The 15707-nt window shown below is 33.3% G+C and overlaps 1 protein-coding gene across 7 annotated transcripts in view; it reads right to left on the minus strand.

Annotated features, from left to right (window-relative positions):
* Positions 1 to 15707, minus strand: part of VPS13A (vacuolar protein sorting 13 homolog A) — a 109056-nt gene that overhangs the window by 17709 nt on the left and 75640 nt on the right. For 3 of the 7 annotated variants that reach the window (XM_030258668.4, XM_072922601.1, XM_030258671.4), the window contains exons 51-68: positions 14635 to 14673; positions 13561 to 13689; positions 12749 to 12882; positions 11208 to 11337; positions 10589 to 10824; positions 8460 to 8613; positions 7431 to 7577; positions 6804 to 6885; positions 5490 to 5559; positions 4787 to 4892; positions 4314 to 4427; positions 2918 to 3063; positions 2717 to 2798; positions 1971 to 2084; positions 1489 to 1564; positions 1224 to 1387; positions 805 to 850; positions 420 to 543 (exon numbers count right to left, since the gene is read on the minus strand). In XM_030258668.4, the coding sequence (XP_030114528.4) occupies positions 420 to 543; positions 805 to 850; positions 1224 to 1387; positions 1489 to 1564; positions 1971 to 2084; positions 2717 to 2798; positions 2918 to 3063; positions 4314 to 4427; positions 4787 to 4892; positions 5490 to 5559; positions 6804 to 6885; positions 7431 to 7577; positions 8460 to 8613; positions 10589 to 10824; positions 11208 to 11337; positions 12749 to 12882; positions 13561 to 13689; positions 14635 to 14673 (2093 nt within the window). Of the gene's footprint in view, positions 1 to 419; positions 544 to 804; positions 851 to 1223; positions 1388 to 1488; positions 1565 to 1970; positions 2085 to 2716; positions 2799 to 2917; positions 3064 to 4313; positions 4428 to 4786; positions 4893 to 4991; positions 5560 to 6803; positions 6886 to 7430; positions 7578 to 8459; positions 8614 to 10588; positions 10825 to 11207; positions 11338 to 12748; positions 12883 to 13560; positions 13690 to 14634; positions 14674 to 15707 lie in introns of those variants that run through there. The other 4 variants (XM_030258669.4, XM_030258672.4, XM_030258673.4 and 1 more) reach the window with 3 other exon arrangements.

Below are 15707 nucleotides of genomic sequence, written 5' to 3' on the forward strand. Positions count from 1 at the left end.
CATCAATGAACTTATTAAAGTGTGACTATCACAAAATTTAAATGTCTTCTTAACATATTTCTGAGACTGGCACAATCTAGCAGTCTTGGAACTCATTTCATATAGTAGTAATAATATATAAAGTAACTATGAACACATCTGAGAAGTCCTTTATTTTCCTGCTTATTTGGGGTAAAAGTTAAAAATCATCAACTGAAGGAAATCTGACTGCGGAGATATTTAAACTGGTTTTGTTCAGTAATGCTAGGAATACTTGAGATTTGTGTCTGTGTTTTTTATATTATATCAAGTGTGTAATTTGTTAAAGAGCCACCTATTTATAATGTAAGTAACATAGAAGTGATACAAAGACACAAAGTACTACTAGCATTACTATTGTCTCTATGCCGTATAATATTATGTACACTTATTTTACTTACTTTTTAATACCCTGAAATGTGCTGCTTGCCATATCTATGATTCCACCAGTGGGCCTAGCTACTGCTCCAACTAAGCCTTTTCCAACGCCTTTGAAAAAACCAGCTGCTCCTTCTTCCTGAGCTCCTAAAAGCATTAAAAGGAGTAAATCATTATAAACCACAGTTTCTCTTAAAATCTTAACAAGTTTTATTACCATTTAATTACAAATCTTATTTGCTATACAACTACATAGTCTCCACCACACAAAGTTCATGTAAATAAACAGTAAGTCATCAGGAATATAAAATCTTGACAAAGGGGTTTAAAACTCTGATTTACAACAGCTCATCAAATATCAAGAATTTACCATCATGTTAACGGTTAATGCATCAAGACCAAACTTACCTCTTATTGGTTTTGTAACTATTCCTGTTATGCCACTGACAAAACCCTACCAGAATAAACAAAACAGACATTACAAATATGCTTCCATACATTATTTTTCATTTTTAACATTTGTCTTTCCATTTCATTGGTGAATAGCCTCAAAGTACATGCGTTGCAAATATTCTAGAATTCACTACAAGCCAACAGTATTAGAGGCACCTGCTTCACAATTTCTACCTTTTCTTCTCCCCTCTTGCATTTTTCTATACAACTATCACTTAATTGTAGCTATACACTTGCAAAACCAAAATTAAATTTAAGAAACTAACAAAAAACTAACTAAAAAAAATTGAAAACTAATAACTCTCTGGTGAATACAACAAGCACCTCGTACTCCTCCCTGCATAAAATTAATTATTTTTTATTTTCCTCCTTACAGAAACAAGTCCTTTTCCACCACGAGTGATACCCTCTCTCAGACCAGTGGGTTGTTTATTCATGGCTTCTCTCCTTTTTTGCTGGTAATCTTCATCCATAGTTATTGCAGCTACTCCTTTTGCCATAGCACCTGTGATTCTTGAGGCAGCTCCTGCTAATCCACCTATTAGAATATAAAGCAAATTAAAATTGTAATGCAATTTACAAAAACTCACCTCTATTGTTTACTATTAGGCCAACTACCATCACAGCACTGAAACTTACCAACAGCTCCCCCTACCAGTGCTTTAAGTCCTAGTGCCATTCCTTCTATAAATTCCTCAGGACCCTGGATGGCTCCCTATGAAAAAAAAAGAATACACTCATAATGAGCTTTGAATAGTATGCATTATGTATTATTACATCTTACAGTTTTATTGGGATTTATATGTAACAAAGAGGAAAACAGGATGACACTGAGTGATAAAGTGTGAAAGCACCCACAAAAGCTCCTGTGACAGAAAGACAATTTTAGAATAATAATTTATTCCCTGAAGTCTGCTTATTTTAAGGAGAAGAGAAAGATTTATTTTAAGGCATGAACTGTAAGAAATGCCGTTTTGGTAGTTAAGTAGACATCTCAGTACTTTTTAATCTCACTTAAATTTAAATTCTAAATCAAAATTTTAAACCAAAAAGGTATTAATATAGATTTTCAATACAATGTCTATCCATCTACTTGTAAAAAGGGCAGCAGAGAATTTTACCTGGTATGGTTCATAGAAAAAAGCTTCTACTCCTTCAGACAAGCCTCTTATGAATCCAAATGGATTACCCAACACATCAAGGCCAAGAATAAGGATATACATCTGTTTAATAGCCTAAAATAAAAATAGGTATTATTGAAAATATTTCCTAAATTACACTAAAACAAAGGCAAACAGTGTAGTATCTCAGATTAAAACAGGGAAAGAAACATGAGTTGAATATAAAAACCTCAAAATCATCCAGAGAATAGAAGTAGTTGCACTAAAAAGAAAATCAGTGAGTAACCCCTATTATGTCAGCCAAGAAACAACAGTAGTTAAAAGCATTTCAGTATCCCCTTATTATTAATGATGGATGGAGAGGACTAATTCTTTTGAGCAAAAGTATTTTTGTTGGATTCTCTCCACAGGACTTTCACCAGTACACAAAAGCCAAGAAGGACCATGATTCAAATAGTACTAATGTCCAAGAAAAGGTATTAATATTTTAATGCCAATCATGTTCTATCAGAGCTCCAATGTGTTTGGTTCCCCATCTATCCCCAGCAAGTTGTTTTGTTATCCATGCCACCTGGCAAGGCAATTAAATACTATTAATGAGTAATTTGGTTTGCAAGCATTTATTTAACCTTTGTATATAAATGCAAGGATGAAAGTAAATTTTATTTTGTTTAATAGAATGAAAGTGCACAGCAGCAGTTTCAAAATAAAATCTATTGGAATATTGACAATTTTCTTATTCTCACCTGTTTTGAATAATGCCTTACAACTGATGATTGGAGCTGCTGTGTAGTACAGAAGTGATATCTGAGCTCAAAGAATGCCAGCCTAAAAAAAGAGATGTTAGAAAAAGTAAATCCTTACTATGCAGAACAAAATAAAACTCAACGTATGTAATACTGGTATAATCTTTTTGAGCGATTTTTACATTCGTATTTTTAACCTACTTAAAGACAATATCTTGTACATCTGTAAGGGTGGCCCCTATACTCTTCAGCAGGAGATTCAAGGACTTAAATGGTATCAATTCATTCTTTCCTTCTTCTTTGTTACTATCTTCTCCACCCGTACTGAGTGAAAAGCTCAAGTGTAACTGAAGGATAAAAATGAGATTGAGAAATAACATGGTTAGTTGTTAGTTTTTAGATGTACAATATTTCTATCTTTAAAATATTTTACATTATTTTAAAATTGAGTAAGACATTTCTAGACTGACTGAAACCAGTCAGACTTTGTAACAGAATACAAAAATACATAATGTAGACCAAAAAAGGCCCACTGACATTTAAAGCCGAAGTGAAGAATTTAAACTACCTCTAAGAAAACAAGAACTTGAAACTGCTTACTTCTGTTTTCAGAGATGGTCTCCAGATTCTTTCAGCTATAATTTAGATTATTATCTCATTTTTAAAACACTTAGTTAGTACCTAAGTTATACCCAAAATCAAAGCAGACAGAAAATGACAACATAGCATAGTGTCCAAGCAAGAATGTAACATAAAAGTGTGAAAACAAATAATCATTAACGCAAGTTTTGCAGGTGCCAAATAATTACTGGAATAGGCATACAGGAGAAATCCTACCTGTGCACACCTGAAATAACCAAAGCATTTGTCTCAAAGAAATCAGAAAAGAACAAAATTCAGGAAAATTGCTCAAATGGCTTTCATGGCACAAAATAGTAGAAGTCAATCCAGCAGTTTTCAAAATCAGCTTAAAGAAACTTATGCCTGTTTCTGATTCTCTGAAGACAGTATCACACAACATTCATTATGTTATAACAGAGCTTAACAGTAGCTCATCCAGTGATACACAGCTCACCTTGCAGAACCACTGTCACTCAATCCATAACCATTTATTCCATCCTATTTCCTCCCTGCATTTTTTCTTGTCAAATATCATTTCTAACCTCTCACAAGATACAGTGAAGAGGTACAACACAAATAATTCTTCGATCTACTTCCCTTAGATAGATGGGAGACTCTTTTACCAACTGTTAAAGAGCCTATGAAGTCCTATCACAGTTGTAACAATGTCAGCTGCACACTAATCTCCTACCCTAGCTGTGTGTGTTTTTAAGAAATTATGTCATTCTCCAATCCATATTTGCACACAAACCAGAGCATTTTGCAAGAAATTCATAAATAATAAAATGAAAAAAAATTACTCATAAAGTAAGACATAGGAATGCAACAGTAAGTTAGTGGTTACAATGAAAATACTTTCTTGGCCCTTTTTTTTATTAAATCAGCTGTTTCAATTGTTATTTCCAGTGCCTACTATCCTGCATGAGACAAAAAATTTTCAGAGAGCAAACTCGTCAATAATGTGAAAAAGGAATACCTTAATTGGAGAGATATGGAAGTATTCATACAAGCTGATTTGTGACGTATCCATTGATGAAACACTCATTAGTTCTTCTTGAAGAGATTCAACATCCTTTTCAAAAAGTTGTAGCTGTAAATGCATTTGAAATAGATATTTCTTCAAAATTTGGAGTATATAAAACTACTAGTCATTTGTCACTGATACAATACATTGACTAATACTACCTATACTCTCTCACGCTCAAACTCCTGTCACTGTCCCTTTACCATAACGTTTAAAGCCTTCTTTGCATAGCATACAGGAAGGGTTCTACTATCTGACTCAGGTAAAAGTAAATGAAAACCTCATAGCTTCATATTATTCCCAAATACACAGAAATTAACCAATGATATGGACACAAAAAAAAAAATTTTAATTTTTAAAAAAAGACAAGTTGAATAGTTACAAATGTAAAACCCACTTATCTTCAAACAACAAAAGGTTTCTACCTCTTGGTCACTCGGCACATCAGTCTGTGTAAAGAATTCACCAACTGCATACAGGAAGCCAAGATCTAATCTGAGATCCATCTCCTGAATCAGAACCTTGAAATATCTACAGATGAAACAAAAATAATTATTAAGGGTGTTCTACAAAAGTATTTAACACTTAGTAGAGGGTATTTAGACCACTTCTGGTACTGGTTTTGGTGGGTTTCTTTTGGTGTGGGTTTTTACTTTGGGGTTTTGGACGGTTGTTTTTTGTTTGTGTTTGTATTTTGTTGCTGGTTTTCTTTTTTTTTTATTTGTTTGTGGTTTTTTTTAGGGATTCATCATTACTGATGAAAAGAAGGCTTCCCACTCAGGTGTAAGATAAACACATTTCCAAATAACCAAAACAATTTAAAAAATATAGCAGCATTTAACACCGCATATAGCACCACTATACATAGATTTTTTTTCTAAATAAAGATGACTAAAAATATGCATTAAAAAGACATCTAAAACTCCTGGCTTTACTCTTCAGTTATGTGGATAATAAAGGACACTGAGCTTTCATCTCTGTTAAAATGCTCTGAGTTTCCAAGACTGAGTTTGTGTCAAAATTACTTTTCATTATGTAATAATTTTAAAGCTCTGTAATAATTTTAATTTTAAAGCTTGATTAAACATATCCAATAGCAATAGAGGTGCAACATGTCAAAATACTTACTTAATATGAGATATTTGTGAGTGTCCTGCAGTTCTCATGACAATACTGACATCAGTAAATGGTTTTGGTGCTATGAAGTTGTCAAATAAAAAGAGATCAGCACAGATTGCTTTATGATATACACAACTTACTAAATTTTCTTACGTAAATGTCATATACATTCAGGGTTTTCTCAGTCCTGTACAACAGGATTACATAATGGATATGAGTGCAAACAACTAAGACAGGGAAAAGAGCAGGAACAGAAAGTAATAGGAAGACAAGGATGAAATGAAACATGAAAATGCTGTTTAACTGAAAATGCACCATTTTAATTTAAAAGCAAATTAATATTGATATAATATTACATTTATGTAATTTCTTTATTCATGGAATAAGATTTTCCAATGGCTGATACAAAAACGTAAACTAAACAAAAATTAATTCTGTAGATTCATGCACTGTAGCTTAAAACCAGTCATATTCAGAATGAACAACTGACAATCCCACTAGCTTCCAAACAAAATTGCAAGCGGTATTCTTTGTCTCAATCCAGAATCCCTTTTGATATTACTTAGGTTTTTCAAGTGACTTCAGTGTGAAAGAATTCATGAAAGACTCCAACATTGAGTGCTATGCTCCAAGTAATGCAGAAAGCTACCCAAAAACCATACAAAATATAATTTGACATCTGGAGACCTTATAAGCCTCCCTAAACAACTATGAGCTTAGGCACCTTTCTGTTCTTAGTAGTTAAGATTACTTCAGATAGACTACTAGATTATGCACTGCATGATACTAGAGCAGTAGGGAAATAGTGGAAGACTAAAGATGACAAGTTAATCCTCACTTCCCCAAAACTCCAAATGTAAGTAGCACAGAAACAGTGCAACAGATTCACTATCATCAAAATCAACAAAACTTATCTTATGAACAGACAAGTCTTCTCATATATTAGTCAGCATTAAATTTTAGTAGTGGTCTGAACTAAAAACCTCCTTTTAAGTTTATCATGTAACTTTCACGTCATATGTTCTCCACAATCAATTAAGTAATGTGCCAAAAAGATTCTCTTAAAAGGTATGATAATGACAAATAAAAGACATTTTCTTTTTTTTCTGTTAATTGTTAACTGTTGTAAGAGTGTTCTGTATATCTTCTTTGTAGAGGTAACTGTTTCCTTACTTCTACCATTATTATTTGTATTATCCATAGTCAGAAAGCTCATGCAGACTTCACCTGATAAAAGTGATAAATCTGATAAAATTATTAACTTCAGTACAAGTAAGTTATCTTTTGTTTTAAAAGGTAGGATTATGTTAAACTAGAACAAACCTGAATCCAAGGTGATGGACTTTGGAGGTTTAATAGGATAGAACACAAAGGGAAATATGGCTCCAGGAATCTGGTTTTGTATCTAGTAGGGGTAAGGACAGGACAAGGTGCAGCACGTTAGGTTTTCAACAGTGAAATATTTTAAAACCAGGGCAAACTCTAGAGATAGGATCTTTACCTGCAGCCTTCCACCAATCCAAAAGCTGTACTTAAAATATATCTATTTTTAAACTCTAATAATCAAATTCTAATAATTTAGAAAAGCTTCTTTAAATTATTAGTAATAAATGATCCACAGAAGTTCTGCAAAGAATTTGTTCTTAAAATACTGAGCATAACACGACAAGAAATTTCACCTCTCTTTTTGCTTGTTATACAGAAATGCTCCAAGAAAAAGCAAGTAAGATGAATGCCAAATATTTTTTCTGAAGAGTCATATTTGTCTTCCTTTTTTTCCAAGAAGCACTTAAGTAGTATTTTCAAAGACTGAGAAGCACTGATGTAAAAGCCAATGATCACAATTAAATTGAAAACATGAGATATCCAAACAATTCTGTAAATGAACCCAAGTTTCCATAAAAGCTGTTCTTTCAGAATAAATAACAACTACTTTTTGACATCACTCACTTGTATCCTGTAAATCTGAATTCTGAAAGACTTCTGATGTGCAGAGGAACTGTATTCCACTTTTAAAGCTGGCAGATAGTTTCTTCTGATAGGAATCTCATTTGGCTGTTGAATTGTCATGTTCATTCCATTAGGTGTTAAACAGACCTAGTGTATTATTATTAAAGAAAATTTAGTATGCCAAGTGTTTTAAAATCCTGCTTCATATAATATACTTAAAAATTTACACTTTTCATCAATACTGTAAAGCTCATCAGTAAAAGTTCTGCACATTTTAAGTTAGATATCATAATTTTCCTCTATTTAAAGCAAATAAATTTTTAAATTTTTTACAATTTCCCTATAAATTAAAAATAGAAATAAAACCACAAAATAGTGTATTATTTGGGCTTTACCATAATTTACCACACAGCTATCTAGAAGAAAAGCTGAACAGTGTAATGGACTATGACTGACATAAACATTGCATCATTTATCTATCCAGTGTTTATTTTCCTACAGCAGTTATTTTACTCATTTCTAATGAGTGTCTAGAATTCATCCATACACGAGGACAGACCATTTGGAGCATATCTGCTTCTGCATTGCAGAATAATTTCTGAAATTTCTTTTTCAATTTTATGTGGTTGAATGACAGCTAAATCATTCCACAACAAGCCATTTTAAAAATACAGGATTTCAGGCTAAAACAAACAAATCATACTAACATATTTGCTGGTATAATATATGAACCAAATGCAAACCTTCATCACTGTAGTTTTATGCATATTTTGTACTACAATGTTACACCTCCAAAAACATTACACCTCAATTTCAAAGTCAGGCACTAACAACAAAAAGTCCGTAGCAGTATATCACATTTGTGGAATTTTTCCTGCATTTTAATACAGGGATAAAGAAGTGTTTGCAAATGGAGTAGGTAAATCAATAATCTCAAATTCTACCATAAGTTTCATCAAAGACAGCAAAATTTATATATTATCTTTTTCTTGTGCATACATATAAGCAATAGAGAACTATCAGTATTACCAAAACATTTGATTCCAACTCAATAATCTTATTTTCTGAAGGACTTAGCTCACTGTAATCTCTGAATTCTTGTTCTAATTTATCAATTTGCTTAACACTCATTGGTCTCCATCTTGACTTCTTCTTGGGTTTTGTCTCCCACACCACATCAGAACTTTGAAAACAAAACAAAGAACCAAAAGAGAAGGATTAGCTTTTTGAAAACAAGTTTTCAAGAACATAACTACTTTAGTGTGACTTCTAATATGTTGTAACTAGGGAATGAGAAACCACAACATAAAGCACTACTGTAGCAAACAGAAGCAACCTAAATCATGCACTGCCTTCTTGGAACTAAGCAGAAGCCAGCCTCTCAATTATGATGGAAAAATGAAGTTAACAAGTCTGTTTAACTTCCCACTTTGATGAAGATGGGCATGTAGTGATACTAAGGAAGCTCTATCAAAGAAGCTGTACTGCCATCCATTGTCTTACAATCTCAATATAGTTTTCTGCTTATAGTCCCGCATTTATTTTGACATTTTAAATTTACTACATATTGAAAAGCTCAAGTCAAGATAAAATGCCTTCTGCACTGCATCTTATTTTTGATAAGCATGTTTATTTAGTCTTTCCATCTAAAATCAAGAGGTGGTTTAGTTTTACATGTTTCTTCTAATGATTTCATGGTGGGAGTTTCGGGTTTGTTTCTTGTTTCATTTTTTAAAATGTTATCCTTTATTCTGTTTCTCAGTTTTATTAATGCAAATAATTAAACAACCTTAAAGGGCATTAGACTTTTCCCCTGCTTCTGTGAAAAGCGCTATGCCTGATTTCACCTTATAGTCAAAGCACAAAAATAGGGCACAAACCAACACTATCAGGCAGGTAGAAGGTATTTCTTTCCACAAATTACTCTCTAGTCTACAAATATGTAGCTTTCCAAACAGCCACCTAACCTCTTTTAGCTATATCTGTGTCTGTGTTGAGACACATCAATGACAGAAAATAAAAGGTGAGCTGAAGTTCCATACAACTACAAAAAAAGAGTACTATTTTGATTGCTGAGAGTTCCCTCCCCCCCCTTTTATTTTTTTCTTTCCACCTTTTTTGGTCTTGTTTTGGGGTTTTGGGGTTTTGTTCTTGCTCCCAAAAAAAGGTGAAGCCAAATGCAACAGTACTGCCATCCACTTTCAAGAAATCTGACATCTCATCACGGTTTGACAAGAAAACAAAACTAAGCACTGCTAGACTAATGACTATGGATGACTGCTTTCAAAGAAAAAACAATTTAGTGAAATCTCAATACTATTGTGAATCTCGGGAATCAACTGCCACTTTTAATGGAGTGTTTCCACAGCCTAAATATCACAGCATAGCTTCTCAGGTGAGGGCAAGTACTGGAATTTTCTTAGTAAATGATGGATATGATTATGTGTAGCCTATGTTTATGAGAAGTTCACACTTGTTTGTTTTTCAGTAAAGTGCAAAGAATTAATCAAGAAAAAAATAACTCTCATTCTGCCAACCTCATAACTGAATAAAAAGACGTGCGTGGATTACGGTAATTATATTCCAGTGTCCCATTATTATTCCAAAGAGCCCCTGTTCAAATATATGATAGCACACATTTCCAAAGCATTACATAATTTCTTTTCTGCTTCCCTCTGAAATGTATAATTATAGTAGGAAACACAAACAGTAGAGCCCTGGATCACCATAATTAACCAACCAAAACTAAAGGGACCTACAAGCTTTTGCATCAAAATTTCCAACACAGAATTCAGCTGTTTCTGCAGTGAAGATAACAAAACCCACTGACACAAACTACTTGCAGACCTTGCTCCTTAAAACTCTATTATCACTTCTCAAACTATGTAGACAGGAAATATTTTCTGTCCAGTGTATTGGGAAGTCTGCCAGAGTTACAAATACATGTTCCAAAACTATGTACATCTAAATACAGTTAGCATATGCATTAGTACAAAATACAGTGAAAGCATTTCTCCTGGCAGCAGCAAAATATAGAGATTAGATTTAAACATTATTAACCCAGACCTCTATTTGCTCTTTCAGCACAAGCCAAAATGAAATTCATAGAGTGAAAATACCTGAAGTTAAACATTTTAGACCGTTGCACACAAAGTTACCTTGTAATTCCAATGTAGGACACCTCTTGTTTTGTATAATTATTAACCAATGAAATTCCAACATCTTGCAAAGACAGAATAATTTCTTGTTCTGCTAGTTCTGCTTTTACACTTTCATATGTCAATTTAAATACATTCTCATCTTCAGTGAACAGGACAATACGCTGCAAACCTTCATAAAACGACATTAAATAGACCACTTTTCTAGAATCCACACTGAGTACTTCCATTTTGTCCTACAAATGAGATGAAAAGTTTTTACAACTCTATTAATCATTCTACTTCACCAAAAAAAAAAAAAAAAAAAGAAAAAAAGAAAAAAGAAAAAAAAGAAAAAACAAGCCAGAGTCTTAGCAACACAACAATGGCAGATTTTTTTTTTTTATGGTACAGGAACAAAAGTAATTACAAAGTTTTATGACAGCCTCTCACCACACACACACTGACACTTTTTAACTGCAGACTGCTTACTTGAACAAGCACTGACAAACAAAGTGTTAGGAACTCATATATGAGACTTCTGATCGTGCTCATTAAATATGAAATTTCATGCATACACTGATGAATGGACATATAAAATTAGACACCATTAAAAGAAGATTTTGATTAAAAAATATACCTCTTTTGCGGCAATTTCCTCAGTTCTATTTCCACATCTCCATTTTAATTTCTTAGATCCTGTTGGATCTGCCCAGGTATACAATACTGCCTTATTTGGCTGAAGGCAGTCTTCCAATTCACTGAGGGAGCTGGAACAAAGTAATTTTAAATTCAAATGGAAATTAATATTTTGTGTCAATGACCTTTGCATTCTAGCATTTCAACAAGAACACTAGTAATATTTTCAAGTAATGAGAACAGAACAAAAATAACATTATGCATTAAAAAACATGCACAAAAACATTCTAAGAACAGCAATAAGAATGAGAATTTGTACTTTAATATACATACATATACTTTAAAAATAGAATATATACAGTGGATTTTATATACTCATTTTCTTCCCCCTTTGTGATCAACATTTTCAGACAAATATGCTTTAAACTCCATTCCCCCTCACATATAGTCAAAAACTTGCAGAATTATCTTCTACCATTCTCTGAAAGAGGCTACCCAGGGAGAGAAAGCAGAGAGATGCTGATCTCTGCTTGCTGTGCCAGGGGAGGTTTAGACTGAATGTTAGGAAGATTTTCTTTAAAAACACTGGAACAGGTTTTCTTGAGAAGCAGGAGATGCCCCAAGCCCTTGACTTGGACAATACTCTTAATAACATGCTTTAACTTTTGATCAGACCTGAAGTGGTGAGGCAGTTGGACTAAATGATAGGCCCTTCCATTCAAAATATTGTACTTCATTCTAATTAAATTGACACTAGGGATGCCCACAAGGCATCTAAAAAGATAAAAATTACTAATCTTTACAGAGAAAAACCAAACCAAACAATTATTCTTCAGGCAAACAGGAAGCAAACAGGATTTGACTAACAATTCTTTCACCTTCCAAGTAAAAATCTTTAAACAACACTGCTCTGACTAAAACGAGAAAAGAGTAGCCTCTTTGATTTTTAAAAAGAAATAATTCAAGAATGCTGCAGGTATGCACTTCGCAGCTTTGCATAGTATCTGCATACAGTGACAAAGCATTCAAAAACATTACAGGTAGAAAACAGTGGAACTGTGTGCAGGTGCAGAAGTAAATATTCACTCACTGCAGAAAATTAATATTTGTTAAAATTAACTTAGTTTTGTCTTGGCTTGGCAAAATTAACGTAATTACCTCTCATCCCCTATCTCATGTAACTTGAACCCATTCCTTCAGCTAAATTTTCTCTGTTACTTATTTTGCACAGTCAGAACCTGCACAGTTCCAGAAAAGCACATCCTTTGCCCCCCACCAGGAATGTAGATGTCACAAGGCCACAAAATTAATATAAAAAGATACCATAAAGCAGCTCACTTGTAAAACTACCTAGCACTATGTAACATTGCTAACAATTCACTGTCTTCAATTTACTAAGCAAGAGATTTTTGGGTGCTCTGACAAAATTTGATGGCCATTTCCTCAAAACAGGCTTCTTTAGAGAATGTATGCTTACAATATACAAAACTAAAGTTCATATGTCTCCATGCAAACATCCACACTAAACCTCCTCATACATACCTTTGTCCATACTCAATAATCTCCTCTTTGGTATGGTTTATCAACAGAAATGGAGCTGCACCATCATGGTAATTAGAAAAGGTAATCACCGTAGAATGTTCAGTCAGATTAACATCCACTGCAATTCCTCCAAGCTATCAGTTGTAAAAATTACAAATTAAGTAACAGTGGAATGGATTTCCAGCAAAGCATATGTAATTAAATATTTTGAAGACCTTTTCCTCCCATCATAAGATAAAACTATCATGTAGTAAAACTAGCTGTTTTACCATACCTGCAAAATACTTCCTTGATCTAAATACTAGGTAGCAGGTATTACAATTCACAATTAAAACTATGCAGGAGTTCTGTACCGTGAAAAGTTAGACTGGTAGTAGATAACCTTTCTTATTACAAGCATACACATTCATGCCCTCAAGAACATTATACCACAAAAACCACTCACCTACTTAAAAACTACTGATAAATGAGACTATCTGCAACATACAAGAAAATTTAGTGAAATCAAAGTTACTCAGTGTTCCTTAGAATTGATATTAATATTTCTCACAAAGAATACTTGCAAAGCAATCTGTATTTTATCTCCTGTAGAACTGCTCCCCAGAGAAACACTTAAAACATAATACCTACTTACATCTGTTTGTACACACACACAAAAGAGCACGAGAATGTATTTGCATAAACATAATCTTTGCCTCAGCTAAGGTTCTGCAATAGTTGATAGCATGGGAAAACAAAGCTTTGAGAATGAAAATTAAAAAGTGATTTATGCTGTTTTACCTAACATGTAAAGATGGAAGGCAATATGTTACCTTATTGTCTAAATGCAGTAAAAGACAGTTTTCTTGCTGATCAAAATTTATCTTCTTTGGAGGGAGATCAGAATTTTCAACTCTAACAAGCAGTTTGTTGGCATCATTTTCAGGCCAAAAGGGAATGCACTAGAAAAGAAAAATCAGAAATTTCAAAGTGAGAATACAAATCAGGCTTTAAATGCCATTCACATTAGCCCATAATTCATCTAATAAAGTCTGTCCAAAAGTGTAACGATTAGGATCAGAAACCCTATTAAAAAAACCCTGAAACTTATCACTTACCTGAATACAGTAAATTGAAAGGAAGTCAAGAAATAATTCTGACTACAGTGAAGAAAATGAGGAGTTAAGGAGCTAAAGTGGAAACAGTAAGACTTCAAAGAAGTAAATTTAAAATTGATAAAGTACATAAAATCCAGAGTATAAAATAACTACAACGTTGAAAATTCCAAGCTTGGTAAAATAAAAAAGATGAAACTGTTCTTCCATTAGCAGACCTTTTTCCAAAAAAAGTATAAATTTCAAATCAATTTTACACTGAGAATGAATAACAAAATGGGATATTAGCATAAATGCCACCCCAGAACAACCTGAGTACACAGGACATCAGATACTAGCAGTCCTTTTTAAACTATTTTGTATCTATTTAAAAGTACATATACACACATACGTACGTGAGTATAAAACACACAGTATGGAGCATCAGGCAGCTAAATCAGAGAGCACATCCTGCTATTCACCTTCATAGCTGAAATCATAACCACTACGGATTTAAAAATCTCAAAGGCAATCTCTCTTCAATAGTTTACTTGCTAAATGGAGACAACCAGGAGACAAAGACAAAAGTTGTAATTGTAACTAGTGAAAAGCCTCTGAGTCCTGCCACAAGAAAAAGCTAAGACTAATAGTACAGCCAAAGTCTTGCCTGTATTTCAAACTGTGGACATCCAGCATCCAAAGTTTTAGAACCATTTTTCTCTAACATAGTTTAAGAAATAAGATGTCCCTATTTAATTGCATCTGAATCCGGTAATTAATTCTTCAGTGGTGAAGACTAGTTCACCAACTTACCATGCCACTAAGTTCCCTTTCCCATTGTTTCTCACACCACAGGAAGCAGGAAGACAAAGGAAAAAAATATAGTTAAACAGCAAGATTGAAGGCATAATTTACATCAACATATATCCCACAGACAAAGGAAATTTAAATTGCGCTGCAAACTATAATAAAACATAGCATGTGAGTCTCAACGTAGAATTAATGGAACCCAGAGGAAATTCAAGGAGAATTAGTCAATATCAAATGGAAGTTTAAAATCCAAGCCAAGTAAATAAAAAAGATTGGCTAAACAAGACATTACAGAATCAACTACAGGGAACTGAAAAATTTTTCTAGTACACTTTAGCCAGAGATTGTGTCACATAATGATGTTATTTTCAAGCCTTTTACCACACACTTGCTAAGTGCTTCACCAGATGTTGTATCTATACAACAATTTTGCTTCCACAGTGGTATCTTCAATTTATATTTAGCACTGGTGTTATGAACAGTCTTCAGCAATGTCTTCTTCCTCTAAGGATATTCGTTGATCAACTGCCTTGCACTACACATAATTCAAAGGACTGGCCTTAGCAAACCACTGCACTCATCACTGTCCAATAAACTCTACTGCAATCTTTGAAGAACAATTGATTTTTCTAGAAATAGTGATTAAGGTTTCTGATATATTTACTACTTTCCACAGAGAAAGATGTCTCAGAGATTAGCTCTACATTAGAATTGCTTTCTTTCCTAAAAAGAAAAGTTATCTGTCAGTAAGAAAGAAGAGTGAATTAAGAAAAAATCAGCAGGAAAGTCTCCACTTAACTTAAAATAACAAAAAATAGAATAGTGGGAGAAAGGAGCAAGTCAAAATATGCATTAACATTTCAGTAAGCTGCTTAATTTTTTGAAGATCAACCTAATGTAAGAGAGTTATGTGGGAAATACTAAAAAAAAAATTACAGGCATTATTTAAAAAAAAAATCTAGACTAGCAGAATAGCAGAGCTGCCCACGTCAACAACAGGATCACATGTAAACTTGCTCCTGGAAATTGTTCTGGATTAAAAACAGAGACAGACCAAAGAGAGACCAACAGAGGCT

Source organism: Taeniopygia guttata, chromosome Z (assembly GCF_048771995.1).
Source record: "Taeniopygia guttata chromosome Z, bTaeGut7.mat, whole genome shotgun sequence".
In the NCBI taxonomy this organism is placed as follows: domain Eukaryota; kingdom Metazoa; phylum Chordata; class Aves; order Passeriformes; family Estrildidae; genus Taeniopygia; species Taeniopygia guttata.